The sequence below is a fragment of the Callorhinus ursinus genome, unplaced genomic scaffold, assembly GCF_003265705.2.
Source record: "Callorhinus ursinus isolate GAN/ISIS: 27379988/994484 unplaced genomic scaffold, GSC_fseal_2.0 scaffold23, whole genome shotgun sequence".
NCBI classification, from domain to species: domain Eukaryota; kingdom Metazoa; phylum Chordata; class Mammalia; order Carnivora; family Otariidae; genus Callorhinus; species Callorhinus ursinus.
In genome coordinates, this window is record NW_027397085.1 from 10,184,271 (window position 1) to 10,198,234 (window position 13,964).

A 13,964-nucleotide genomic window follows, 5' to 3' on the forward strand; every position below is an offset into this window, starting at 1 on the left:
TGCCGCCATATACAACACTAAAAAGAGGCGTGGAGGGGTGGAGAATTAAAGATGATTTTTGACTCTGAACTTGGTTAAGATTGAGCCAAATACATATTTACGCATATTTATTTTATAGATATTTACGCAAATATCTATAAAGAGAAAAGAAAAAATTCTAACACCCCTGCTGGAAAAGAAATGTTAGCTCACTTTGGTGTAACTCCACCAAAGTTTTACCTGGATCAGATAATAATTCAACAGAGCATACTGTCATGGAATAGTTGTAAAAAGCCCAAGAAGCCATGAAATTTAGCTCATCTCTTATTCACTCGAGATCATTAGTACATTTATCCCAGTTTCATAATATCTCATCATTCACTGTCATGTTAGAATATGCAATAACCTTCATACAAGGGTCGCGTTCTGTAGCTCATTTTCAATACTGTGTTTCCAAGAACAATCTGAAGCTAATAATAATAATAAAATAGAACACTCATCTTGGAACTTTTCACCAACGCTGCCTAATTAATTCTCACAACACCTCCAAGAAGTATTATTATCCTCATGTTAACTGCTGGAGAAACTTGAGAATTTTTTAATTCTACATTTGTATTCATTTACCGAGACACCTTCGTACTTCATATTATCATCACCATCTTATGCTTTCAAGGAATATCACAACTTAATTCTCTTATCAACAGGGTGGGTGTTAATGGCTACAGCAACATTTTAAGTACAGGAAACAGGTTTCAAAAAACGATGTGAAATCTCTTTTTTCCAGTCTAAAAGCAATGCAGAAACTAACGAAAATATAGGGCAGAACTGCCCCCAGACCCCGCAACACACACACACACACACACACACACACACACACACACACACACACACAGAGAAATTTCTTCATCTGCCCCATGATGACCTAGTAAATAAGAGAGAGCTGCTAAAGCTCCCAAGAGTAATTTCAATATATTCTAAAATCAAAATTCAAAAAGTTGGTCACAGTATTTGGTCCAGAAAGACTGTAATAATGACTACTCCTGAGTGGTAGGGCCATATAGGTGTTTTTGTTTTTTTAAGATCTTATTTATTTGACAGACAGAGACACAGCAAGAGAGGGAACACAAGCAGGGGGAGTGGGAGAGGGAGAAGCAGACTCACGGCAGAGCAGGGAGCCCGATGCGGGGCTCGATCCCAGGACCCTGGGACCATGACCTGAGCCGAAGGCAGACACTCAACGACTGAGCCACCCAGGTGCCCCTATACATGTGTTTAATGGGGAATGCTAGAGAGGAAGTGTCCTGGCTCCCTGCGGAGGGCTCCTTCTTCAAGCCTGAGGAGGTGTGGCTTCCAGTAGAGTTTCAAGGGCCTGGGACGCTCAGAGCAATGGGGAGATGCTGTCAGCCCCCAGGCGAAACAGGCCAGCCCTGGCTGAGGGAACCCTGCACAGGCTGCTCAGGTTAGAGCAGCAGGCAGCAGAGCCCCTGTGGCCCACGGCCTGATTTCCAAGGGAAACCAATTTAACGCTCATTGCACGATCTAGGCTCCGTCTAAAATAAAATTTTTAAGACAGAGAAAAATAGGGCACCCCAACTCAAAACATACTCCCCAGCCCCACAAGCACACTCTCAACAGAGGACTGAAAAATTTACTTGCGTAGTGAACCAAGCAGAAGAACTCCAAACGGAGTGACAAAATCACTTCCCTTGTAAATAGAATATTCTACTCAGAATGCAAATTTAACATGATTGTAAACTCCATGTGTGTTGAAGGAAAATGTAGACTGTGCAGCTCTAAGCCACAGAGTGAGAATGTAGGCTCTCCTACCAGATGCTCGAGTTTGAACCACATCAGGCCTCTTTCTTGACATAAGTAGGTGGGTATAATTTGTTGCCCAAACTTGGAGAGTTTGAAAGTCAGGGAAGGCACTTTTAATAACCACACTGGGACAACAGGCATGAATTGAACAGAACCTGGGCAAACCAAGATGTGTGTTGGCTGCATGTAACCGTGTTTCTTTGTGCCTCCATTTTCATGTTTGTAGAATGACGATAGTAGCCTTGCCTCACAGGCACATTGGGACAACTACATGAATTCATCTCTGTGAGGGACTAAGGACAGCACTGGGTATGTAGCAAGCGCTTGACAAATGAAAACTAAGCCAATACTTACGCAAATATCTAAGTTAGTCATGTTGGCCTCTCAACCAAGTCCTTAAACCAGAGAGCAGAGCACATGAAAAGTAAACACTTAACAAAAACCTGAGAATCATCATGATAAAAACGAATGCCCTGGAAGGCTGCCCCGGGCCTGGCCCGTGCAGACACCTGTGAACGCATGAGCACAGGCTGGGAAAGGACTCATGCGTTCCCGGGACCCCAGTGAACTTGAAACTTCTGCCTACCATCTGACCTCACAGGACTTCATGCCCTAGGCTCAGTAACTTTGTAACAGGTACGCTTATGGTATCAGTTCAAAATAATAATAACAACATGTTCTAGAAAAAGAAACTCAAAGGAAAACTACCAAAGCATCTTTCTGCAGGAAGTTTATTAGAGTCACCCTTCCCCGTTCCCGCACGGGAGTCTACTCCGGACCCACCCCCTCTTGGCGTACCTCAGACACGTCACCTCATTCTCACTTCTTTGGATTCTTAGAAGCAACAGAAACCTCCAGGTGGTAGCAGAGGCAGAAACTGGGGTGGGGCCCAGGGAAGCGCTAACCTGCCTGTCCACACTTCCCCTGCCCCATTCTGATGCCAGCCATCCCCATCTCTACCTGGACCCACACCCACAGGACCAGCAAAGCGTTCACGATCAAGCTCAGCTCTGCTCAGTGGAGCCGTTCCTCGGACTGTGTGCACTAAACAGATTCAGTTCTATGTAGCAACTCCAAAACAAAACTCAAGGACGCATAAGGCAATTCATTAAACCATCACATTCACAAAAGCACAGGAACTGGAATCCGTACAGTACAAAAAAAACTGCCATCTGGTACCAGCTTCTTCCGATTTTCTCAATGTTCTTCATCAAGTGAAAGGGGAGAAACCAGGATTAAAAAGAAATGGTCCTGCTCATCCTATCAAGTCAATGAAACAAAAAGGGTTTAGTAGTCACATGACTTCCTTTCGCTTCCAGGTGCCCCAGGAAAAGGAGACACAAAATCATAACATATTGCCATGTATTTGGTAAATACTTATTATGTCTGCCCATCACCATGGCAACAAGTGAAGGGCATTCAGGCAGCTGTGGGTACCCAGGAACCTTTCTAGCAGCAACAGGACAAACGGACAAGCTCTTCGCAAAACGATTAGGTGACATTTGTCCCTGATGCCCTCTTTTATTACAGTATTGTCTACCTGTCCTTCTCACTACCCTCTGGACCACTATAGGTCCCATTCTTGCTAATACACATTTATTGCATTAAATATCTATAAGCTACTATTCTTATTCTTGTCAGTGAGGCAAGGGATTTGCAGATGAAGACAATGAAGGTCCATAAAGTTCATGACTTGCCCAAGGTCACAGAGCTTGCATGTGTTAGGGGCACTGACCTCACAGGACTTCATGCCCTAGGCTCAGTGACTTTGTATCAGGTAGGTTTATGGTATCAGTTCAAAAATAATAAAAATAATAATAACATGTTCTAGAAAAAGAAACTCAAAGGAAAACTACCAAAGTATCTTTCTGCAGTAAGTTTATTAGACTCACCCTATGAGGTGACTATGATTCCTAGTCTGTTGGGGTCCCAAACTCAGTTCCTCCAGGACCTGACAGGTAACACCAATAAAGGAAGCTAGCCAGGTGGGGTCTGTAGGGCACCGGAGAACAGGAAGCCTATTAAAAAAAAAAAAAAAAAAAAAGGGTAGCAGGGACCCAGCTCTACACTAGATTAGAATCACACCAGGAAGGAATCCAGACTCCCCGAAGGGCTCCGGAGTTTCTCAGAGTAGTCCCCCCGAAGTCCCCAGTTCAAAAATCTTTTGCTGCCTCAAAGCACGTTCAGCGACAACGACTGATTTTATTAAGTATCTATTAAATACCAAGCGCCATTAGGTGCCGCGGAGATGGCCAGAGAAAAAGGCCTCCACTCTACGGAGCTTACGTTCCAACTACCTTTCCTTCGAGTGATGTATCCTCTTTGGCGTGGGGTCTGCCATGACTTCTAGATTGTTTCCTCCCTCCCTCACTAGAGCGAGGCACGGTCTCTAATATACTCTGGGGTTCACCTTTCTTTAATTAAATGCTGGTCTATGTCGGCCTTGAACCTTACCTTACTTATAACTGATAACTGGTCGGTTTTTACAGGCTGATGGTTATCATTTAATATTTATGAAAGACTCAAAATGCATGCCCTACCTCTCAAAGCGTACATACTACGTAAGCATAGGCCATGTTTTGAGCTCAGGTTAACAACTTCAGAACAGCCTTGAGCCCCAAGGATAACGGTCATTTCTCCAGCAGTACAATATTTAAGGAGCCTCTACGATGTGTGTCAGGCACTATTTTAGACTTTGCAGATACATCTGTGAAGAAAAATAGACAAAAAACATTGTCTTTGTGGAGTGTGTAGCACGGTGGCAGTATTCTTCTCGAAAACTAGTACTGAATCCTACTAGCAATGTGGCATGGGTGACTGTAGTCACAGCCGACACAGGGCGAGGGGGATTCGTGGGGATCTAAGAAGAAACAGAATACACGTTCTGTTGCCAACTCTGGTATAGCTGACTGTGTGTCTATGGCCTCAGACTCCAGGAACCAAATGGAGAGGTGAACTAAGGATGGAAGAAGTCAAATAGAAGGCGTGTACAAAGTGCCACAGATGCTCCAATGGATGCCATCCACCAAGAAGCTGGGGCAGGAAATGGAGATACGGAAGAACATGCTCCCTCATAACAGAAAGGCAGCTACTGAGTAAAGGCAGCCAGCCTCCAGCTACTTACTGAGCCCCTATTGAGGGCAAGGCAGGCTAGGTGCCAAGAAAGACACTGAGAATGTAAAATGAGGCAGCTTCCCTTGGAATCTTGCTACGTGATCAGAGTCGAGATTATGAGCGGACACAGGTCATATCCAAATGACTCATGAGCCACTGACGTCATCATTATATGAACAGCCACTAAACTGTCATCAATTTATTAAGTACTGAGGATTGTGGAAATTCTGAGTAGCTCTGGTTGCCTCGGAAGGGGGAAGGGGAAAGCATATATAAATTCCAGTCAAGGTTTTTAACATGTTCTCTGTCACATTTGGACCAATAAACCAATATTTGGGTCATATTTTTTTTTAGCTTGTGGACAAATTATATATTTTGTATCTCTCCAGCCCTGCTGGAAGACAACAAAGGTGTCAGAATTTCAGGCTAGAAGGGCCTTTGGGAATCACATGGTCTACTACTCAGCTGGCTGTAGGAATGAATGACCTCTATATCCTTCCAGCTAAGTGGGAAGTTGGCCTTCCTGGGAGACTTTCAGTGGCATGAAGCTGAAGGTTGAATGAGGCAGCCCACCATATATTCAGGAAACTTCCTTATAAAATTCTTCCCCCCAAACTGCCTTGTGGTCTCCACACAGCAGTGCAAGTTTCCACTCCCAAGACGGACCAAACTAAACTGAAACTTCATTTAGCACCAGAGTTGGCCTAGAATCTGCAGATGTCTCGTTTCTGGGCAACCTTCAGGAAGCCTGAGCTGGAAAGCTAACTCCTGTCTCAGCATCGCCTGCCTCCAGGGCTTTACTATGAAAGGAACAGAATCTTCCATTGCCATATTTAGAAACTGGGTGTCAGCACCTCAATAGGGCACATACACTGTGAATGCTCACCACCACCACTCTCCCCCCAGACATGCACACCCCACTCATAAAAAAAGAACAGAGAAGAAATCTGATCCATCACAATCAAGAAAAGAAAAATCCGTGCAGGGTTACAATAAATCCTTTTCGGTGGTAATAGCATGAACGTATTTGGAATCTCTCCACTCATACCAGACCATTATTTGGGGGCACACCATTAAAGATGCCCAATCCCAAGCTGCCAACCAGATATCGCTACCTAGAGATGTCTCCGTGGGTTCAAGGTCAGACTCATCGTGATGATTTTCCTCCCTCCCCAACTCTGCTCTCTTGGGGTCCATTCACTTAATGCTAGAAATCTCAGTGCCCATCATTTAGTCAAAATTATCTATTGAAGACCGACCATGGGCGCCTTTCTTTCATCAACTTTTCTGACCAAGATTGTTAGCTATTTAGCAAACTCGTTTCCTCTGTTTCCTGAACACAAGTAAGCTGAACTTTCCAGTCTTTCTTGTCCGTAGGTGCAGTCAGAACAGTAAACCCTGCACAATGGCACATGAACAGAACTGATGTGCGCCATCCTCAAAGTCTGGCAGTCCACCAACTCCCGTGGTCCTTCCCGTTTCACCAGCTGGAAGCTGATGCCCAGGGCAAACTTGAAGGCACGTGCTGAAGGGCCCCCCTAGATCCCTAAATGACTGTGTGGAGCAGATAGTCTCTCAGGCTCTTGGTCTGTGAGTGAGGAAGACAACCCATTGTATGTGAGTCATTCTCTATTTATTCCGTGGTTCATGTGTGAGCTGTGATCTAACTAATACAACTTCTCCTTCCAATTTGCTCATTTATTTATTCTTTAATAAACATTTCTAAAACACTTACTACATTCCAGTCATTGAGAGAAGCACCAGGGAAATAAAAATGACTAAAGGAGGTCACAGGTCTACCTAAACCAGATAATTAAAATTCAATATACATGATCTCAGAGTAATGTGTATCTTAAGTTAGTCACAGTGGAAAAATACGAGACTTCTTTTTGAATCCTTGGCTAGTAAAGCTGATTTATCTCTATGTGTGTTAGCATCTTCTCCTGCAAATAGAAGCAATATCCCTTTCGGTCTTACAGTGGTGGATTAAATTGAATGAGATCATGTACATGAAAGCATCTGGTCAACTATAAAGTGCTGTGCCCATGTGAATTCAATTCATGGCACCTGTCCTAATCCAGGACTTGTTACTCATGAAATATTGTACCAGCATCCTCACTGGAGTTTCTACCTGAAATCCAGTGTGTTCTTAATACCCATAAAGGGTATTAAGGGTAAAGGTAACCTTTCTCAGTCTGAGCCCAGATTGGTCCTTTCCTGATTCAGAACTCTGCAACACTTACAAGATGTACGTCAAACTTTTTAGCTCAGTTTTCACGATCCCAAATTAATTTTTAAGTCCATATCAAACTGTTCACAACTTCTGCTCCTCTTCTCCTTTATCTGTCTTAAGTTCCAGCTACACACAGCACTTCTACAGAGTGCTATGGTTGTATACCTCCTTCCCTCTGTTTTACATTCTGCCTGCTTCTGTCCTTTACCATCATGTCTCCCCCTTTGAAACACCAAGATTTTTCAAGGTCCGGTTCAAGTACCACCAGGTACAATACATCTTTCTCCAAAAACACTCTCCCAACCTCCTCCTCCTCTGTGCTGCCACAGCATTTGTCTCAGACTCTCTTCTCCTCTACAACCAATAGCACCTGCATTTTGAATAGCTTATTGTCTTTAGGAAGGAAAAAGAAAAGGGTATGTGAGCATTTAATGAAGACATGTTACACTGAAGAAAAAATTCAGAAGAGAGTCCAATTACTTTTGGTTGGATCACCAAAAGGAGACAAATTACAAGAGCAGAAGAATTCTCTCGATTGTCAGAAAACTATTCCTATGCTTTAGGATCTATTATATTCAGAGAGCATATATTATATGCTTTATGAAAGCTATTACATGGAACTTTCATGTTGAAAGTCACTTTTACAATAAATATAATCCTATCAGCAGAAGAGTAGAACCAAAGTTCAAAGTCATTAATTCATTTCCCCAGTCAATTCTTCTTCACAGATTCTAGTTCAGTCTTTAGAAAATGAGAGAAACAAATATGTTAAATTGACCCAATGATATCATCTAAGCATAAAGCTTGTAAGCTTTTAAGGAAATGGCTGTGAATTTTTTCATTCATTTGCATATGTGCAGAAAAATGTATTCACTAACAAAAAATAATTTAAGTCACTCTTTCCATTAACTGAGAATTTCATTCTACTTTCTCTCTTAGGATTAAAAAAAAAAAACGGTTGGGGGGTGCTGGATATTGTATGTGTATCTTCTAATTAAGTATGGGGAGACCCACTCCAACGAGACATTGAATTCATGAAAATCTTAATAGACCATAGGTATTACACATACAGTGTGAAGAGGACTTTCTATCACGCATTCTTTTAACAAACTGGGCTAAAATGCATGTAGAGCTCCTTGGAGATCTTTCTCTAAAGAACAGAGAAGAATTAATTTACATCAGCCTATGAATGAGAGGGTGGAGATGTAGCTGGGGGTTCTAAAAGGGATGAAAAATTCTAATCCTTTTTAGACAATTTAAATATTCTGTCCTGTAAATAACAGGGTACAAAATAATTTCTGGCAACACATATCACAATACTTTAATCTGTATCAGGAAATATTTTCTAGAAACTGTACTAAGTTGTACTCTAAGAGACAGGTCAAAATTTGTAGAATTTAGCAGATCGTTTCCTAAGAAAGCAAGAGGAAAAACTAATATACACACAGGAGTTAAACAACTAGTCACCAGGCATGAAGTGAAATATAATAAGATGAGCTAAATGGGAGAAGCACTGCACATTTTCCGGGTGCTCCCGTAAATCACCAAGCAAACAACTCAGCCCGTTTCCTTGCTCTGTTAACACTAAGATGACAGTTAGGAAAGGACTGTGTAGTGTGTATTGCAGACTTGCAGGTGTTCCAATACTTGTTGTGGGGTCTGGGGGAGGGAAGGCAGAGACAAAGCAGCCACGGGCCTGGCCGGCACTGGAGCGCGCTTACCTCCAGAAGTGAAAAGCGAAGAGAGGACTACAGGGGCTGCCTGGGCTGGATGGGGTTGGACTCAGGCTCCTTGGAGTGAGACTGAAAGTTAAAATAATGTCATTCCAATTGGGGAAATGATGGCAGTAAAAATAGCAACGCTCATTTAAGGGACTGTGTTCCCTTTAGGCCAGAATCACTGTGGCATGCCTATCAATACCCCGAGGTCATCATCTCACCACTTGCCTCTTTGCAGCTCTAAAATAGAGAACAAGGGCAAGGCGTCCTGCTGAAATTGACATCCTCACAACTACCGCTGCCATTTGCATTTATGCCTTTTCTTTGTCACCAGAGCAACCTGGCAGGTACCTTCTGTGATATCTGCAAAGAAAATCTAGTCCTGTTTTATTCAGTGTATTCTATTTCTCATCAACAATCAATGGCAAATCAGTAGAACTAGAGGGAAGTAGTTATCAGACAATAGAATTCAAGCTAAATACTGTAGTTTTTAAAAGGCAAAGCAGCAAACATTTCCAAATAGGAAGATAGGCTCTTAAGCACTTTGCAGTGAAAACCATCCAACATCATTTTCTGTAATCCTCAGGGGCAAAAGTAAAAAGTGTTTCTTACACTTACATTTATAATAGATAACTTGAAAATTTCTTACACATATTACTATAAATTATTTTACTTTCTAGAGAGGTTTTTTGAATTTCATCTGTCAAAGGACCATTATAATCCCTGCCCCCACCAACCGATCCAAACCACCCAGCACATTCATCAGCCAGCTCTCAAATATTCATCACAGAGTGGTGAGCCTACATTGCCTTTATCTTTTTTTCCTTTTGGCCTCCTATCTCTCCTTTTTTAGGGAAGAGATAAAACTTAAATTTGTCAGGTATCTTACTCATAAAAATTTTGCCAATGTAGATACGTCAAAGTATGAAGCCAATACTAGACAATTCCCAATTATTTTTACAATGGCAAAATCAAAATAGAATTAGCCAGGTACTCTGGTACCAACTCTTTGGCTGAAGTGAGCAGGAGAAATTCCCACTACAGTGCAATGAGATTCTTTAAGAACATTCCTCTCCACTGGCCATGACCCTACACCATACCCAGATGTTTCCCTATCTTAGAGAAGGGGTCCGGGAATGGAGCTGTGTATGTTGGATGATTCAAGCTGGTTGTGCCCTTTGCTGAACAGAGAAATGGCAACAGTGGTAAAATCAAAGTTGGGGTTATCAAATTCTCAGTTCCATCCTTGTTTCCCATTATATGGATAATTGAGACTTGGCTATATTTGTCTTAAACTGAAATATAAAATTACTGCTCAAAATGCTCCCACTTATTATGTTTCCACAACTTTTTTTTTTTTTAATCTTTTAAAACCATTCTCCAGTTTGGTGCCAGTACTTAGTAAACGAAGGAACAGATTTCCTTATACATTCAGAGTAAGTCACTGCTCTTAAACATGCTGTACTTTAACTTAGCAGCTCATTGGAAAACTCTCAGGAATGTCTACTGATACAGACATTATTTAAGCTCAGTACAATCTTATCTGTCCCTTTCGGTCCGAAAATAGGCATACATAGGCACCAAAGCCATGCCATGTCTCCAAGCTGAGCCAGGGATCATATGCGTTCCCAAGCGTCTCTTTCTATCCTTAAACCAATTTCTATCCTTAAATTGAAAAGAGAAAAAAAGCAACTTACTTTCTCAGAAACTGTAAAGCCACACATATGCTATCTACATATCAGAAATTTCTGAATAAATTAATGATTCACTAATTTCTGAAATACTCATGTATCATCTGGTATCTCACATCCAGAAATTTCAGTTTTTGAAATAGGAATCAGAAAGTGGTTCCTGTTTTTGCGAAGTCAGATGGAAAACTCTGAATTGTATCTCCAGAGTATAAAGCATGCTGGTGTCACAGCCCATGGCTGCAGTGCCTACGGAATACGCTCTCCTCCAAGAGAAACAGTATTGTCTCGTGGAAGAACATTCAAAAATGACTCCATGTATTTGGTGTGTTATAAGGTCCCCACATAATTAATATACATGTTAAATCTGGTTTTAATAAAATCAGTGATTTTTAAGACTTCCCATTATAACATTTCTCTGCAGTGGTTAGAAAATGAATTTACTCAAAGACTGCAGAATTTGCTTTCTCCATGAATAAATGTAAAATTGACTATGTCAACCTAAGAGTGATTTTACATTTCAAGGTAAGCAAAATGTTCACAATAAATTTTATGCTAACACTACAATGACATTTAAGAGTGATCCCTACTCTACCATGTCAAGCTCCTCCGGTGGAGGAGTCATTTGCACAGTAACATTTAGAGGCCAGACCCAGGGGGTGTGGCCTGAGCCAACACAAAATCCAGGGAACCCCCTGTGTTTAGCTGACCCGTATGTGCTGCGTCATCGTTGACAAAGTCATAAAATTTGTGGCCTACCTCAGACTCTCAAATTAGGGGTGGAACTGTTGTATCAACAACAGTTGATACAACTGAGCTTGTGTGTTAAGAAGTTACTCTCAAGTGTCTCCTCCTAAAGTGGACAAGATGCTAAAAACAAAAGAAAAAGGCGTCATGTGGATTGATATATACGACTAAGTCCGAGAAAACAACAGCAAGGAAGTGGGACAACGTGAAACAATGCTGGGGTTAGTGCTCCTGGGTCTCGAACACAAAAGCACTGGCATCTGAGCTGTGTATTTCCAGAATGCTAGAGAGAGGTGGGTTAGGTAGAAGAATGAGTGCATGCCACTGAGGTATGCCACAAGAATGGTGATGGCTGAATGCTAGGGTGGAGTTGGGAGATGGGGACAAAATATCAGGGCAATGGGTAAATACTGCTTGTGTGTCCATTCTGAAAAATGCCACAACTAGCAAGGAGGGTCTAAGAGCCCTCTAACTTTTCCTAAGTGAGTACTTGTTGGTATACAATCAGTGTAAAATTTGAGAGCAAGGACTGATCAGAAAAGTATTCACACCACTTCAGAAATGTGGTGTTTTTATTAATATTTTAATCACAAAGTAATTTCCTGTGTATGATGCATCTCCAGGATTCAAGAGGAATAATTAATACTCGGAACTGGGCACAGCACTCTCTTCCTGCATGCTTTTCCTGGAAGTAATCCAGTATAAAATGACTGGGATTGTATGAATTTCAACTGAAATATAATTTTCTATCTTTATTGGAAGTTAGAAAAGGGGGCATTTCTCTTTTTCGACCAGGTTTACATTTGACTGTTTATTATTTTCAAGCACAGCTAACTCACAGTTTCTGCATCTTTGACTAGCAGATTTAAAATAAAAATTTGCTGACACTTCCTGCATCACAGATGTTTAACTTCTGCGCCACAAAGGAGTGTGGGCATTTTCACGTGGCTACATCAAATCAGAAGGCAGTCAGATGAGTTAACGGGGTTAAAAAAAAAAAAAAAAAAAAAAAAGCTAAGCAAACACAGATCTCAACTAGGTAAACACTGCATGCAGTGGCTGGAGACTGCAGAGAGGACTCAGAATGCACTCCAGTTCATTAATATTCTGTTGCACAAATAAAACATGGATCACATCTAATGAACGTTACAAATAACCCTTCTCTTGTACTCTAATCCATTGTAACGTCTTCTATTATTCAATGCAGACAGAGGCCTTTCTTTAGAAAAAGGCAGCTTGGGGATAAACAAACAGTAAGAGAGGAGAAGAAGACAGCTACACCATGGCCTGCTGATACATTCTTTCACAATGAGCTGTTAAGATGTTTCCAGCACTGGGGTTTAGTAACTTTAAATATGCAGCCACGCTTCTCCTCTGACTGCAGTGCAAAATGCAGGGTCTGGCTTTCCCCATCCTCTGAAAACCAAATGCTAGGCATTTAAGACATGTTCTTCCACCTCACACCGCAGTGCTCTGAGGCTGTCAGTACAAACAAATGCTAAAGAGCTATTGGTCGCAGGAAAGCGAGTGCCATGCAGAAAGCATTAAAATATTAAAGACAGACAATACTTACTCCAAGGTCAGCCCCGGAATCTGCAGCCTTTCCCGCTGGGCTTTCATGGTTGTTCTGTGTTACCACACTGTATTGTAACCGGGACACACATTCCCTGCCAGCATCCTGGTGATGACAGAGAGCCAAAACGAACCTCTAGAAAGGACTGGACTAACAATCTCTCTAGGGGGAGGGGGATCCTGCAAGTTTGGGTCCTTCCACCTCTAGCCGTAATCAAGAGATGTCAGCCGCCTTCCCCAGGTTAAAGGCAGAGCACACTGCACTGATTTCGTTAAGGGAACGAGGCTTTCAGCTCTGCATATCAAGTAATTGGTTTCTGATTTTTTTTTTTTTAAACAAAGTCGCTCCACTCACAGACCCCGTTTTTCCCCCAGTGAAAAGAAAAAGCCCTTCACCCTGCAGACTGGAAAAAAAAAAAAATCAACAGTATCATACTTGGGAAAGAGTTTATCTCAGCAAACCTCAACTATTTCCCACCTCCCAGGGATGCTCTCAAATAGGATCCGGCCACCCTGAGGAAGTTCCATTGACTCTTCCCTTGGTGGAGTTAGCCAAATCACTCATGTGCCACAAGAAAGACACGGGGAATGGTGCCGAATGAAAACAATTAGATTCTTTTCTATATAAGGCAATCATCAGAAAGAGGAATAAACTAACTGCATTAATTTGGGGGATGTTGAACTCTGATGTGAGGCAAACCCTCGTGTGAACAGGCAAAACCCTACGATGGGAAATACCAACTGGAAATGCAAGAGACAGGAGCTTGTATTTTTATTTTTGAAAAGTGATTTTTAAGAATATCATGGTGCTACATACTTTACAAAAGCAATCAAAGATGAATAAGGAAGCAAAGGGAGAACATCCATTTTGGAAGCCTGAAAGTTTCATCCTGTATTTATTCAAATAACACAATTTTGCACAGTATTCCTAACTTGGGACTAAGTGTACTTCCAGTGTGTCTGAAGAACATATCTGACTCACTTCTTCTGATGCATTTTAAAATGTTTTAAAATTCACTAACCACTGGTCTGCTGAGAAGTACTTGATCAAATTAAATTTTATTTTAGCAAGAATTCTAATCCTCAAGCACAGCT

The 13,964-nt window shown here is 41.7% G+C and overlaps 1 protein-coding gene across 8 annotated transcripts in view; it reads right to left on the minus strand.

The window, feature by feature from the left end:
- The window catches only part of MAST4 (microtubule associated serine/threonine kinase family member 4), a 546,892-nt gene that overhangs the window by 189,658 nt on the left and 343,270 nt on the right, over positions 1-13,964 (minus strand). The window contains exon 1 of one of the 8 annotated variants that reach the window (XM_073905398.1): positions 12,871-12,951. The exons of the other annotated variants lie outside the window; for them this stretch is intronic. Within the exon in view, the coding sequence (XP_073761499.1) occupies positions 12,871-12,917 (47 nt within the window). The 5' untranslated portion in view covers positions 12,918-12,951. Of the gene's footprint in view, positions 1-12,870; positions 12,952-13,964 lie in introns of those variants that run through there. 8 annotated transcript variants of the gene reach the window in all.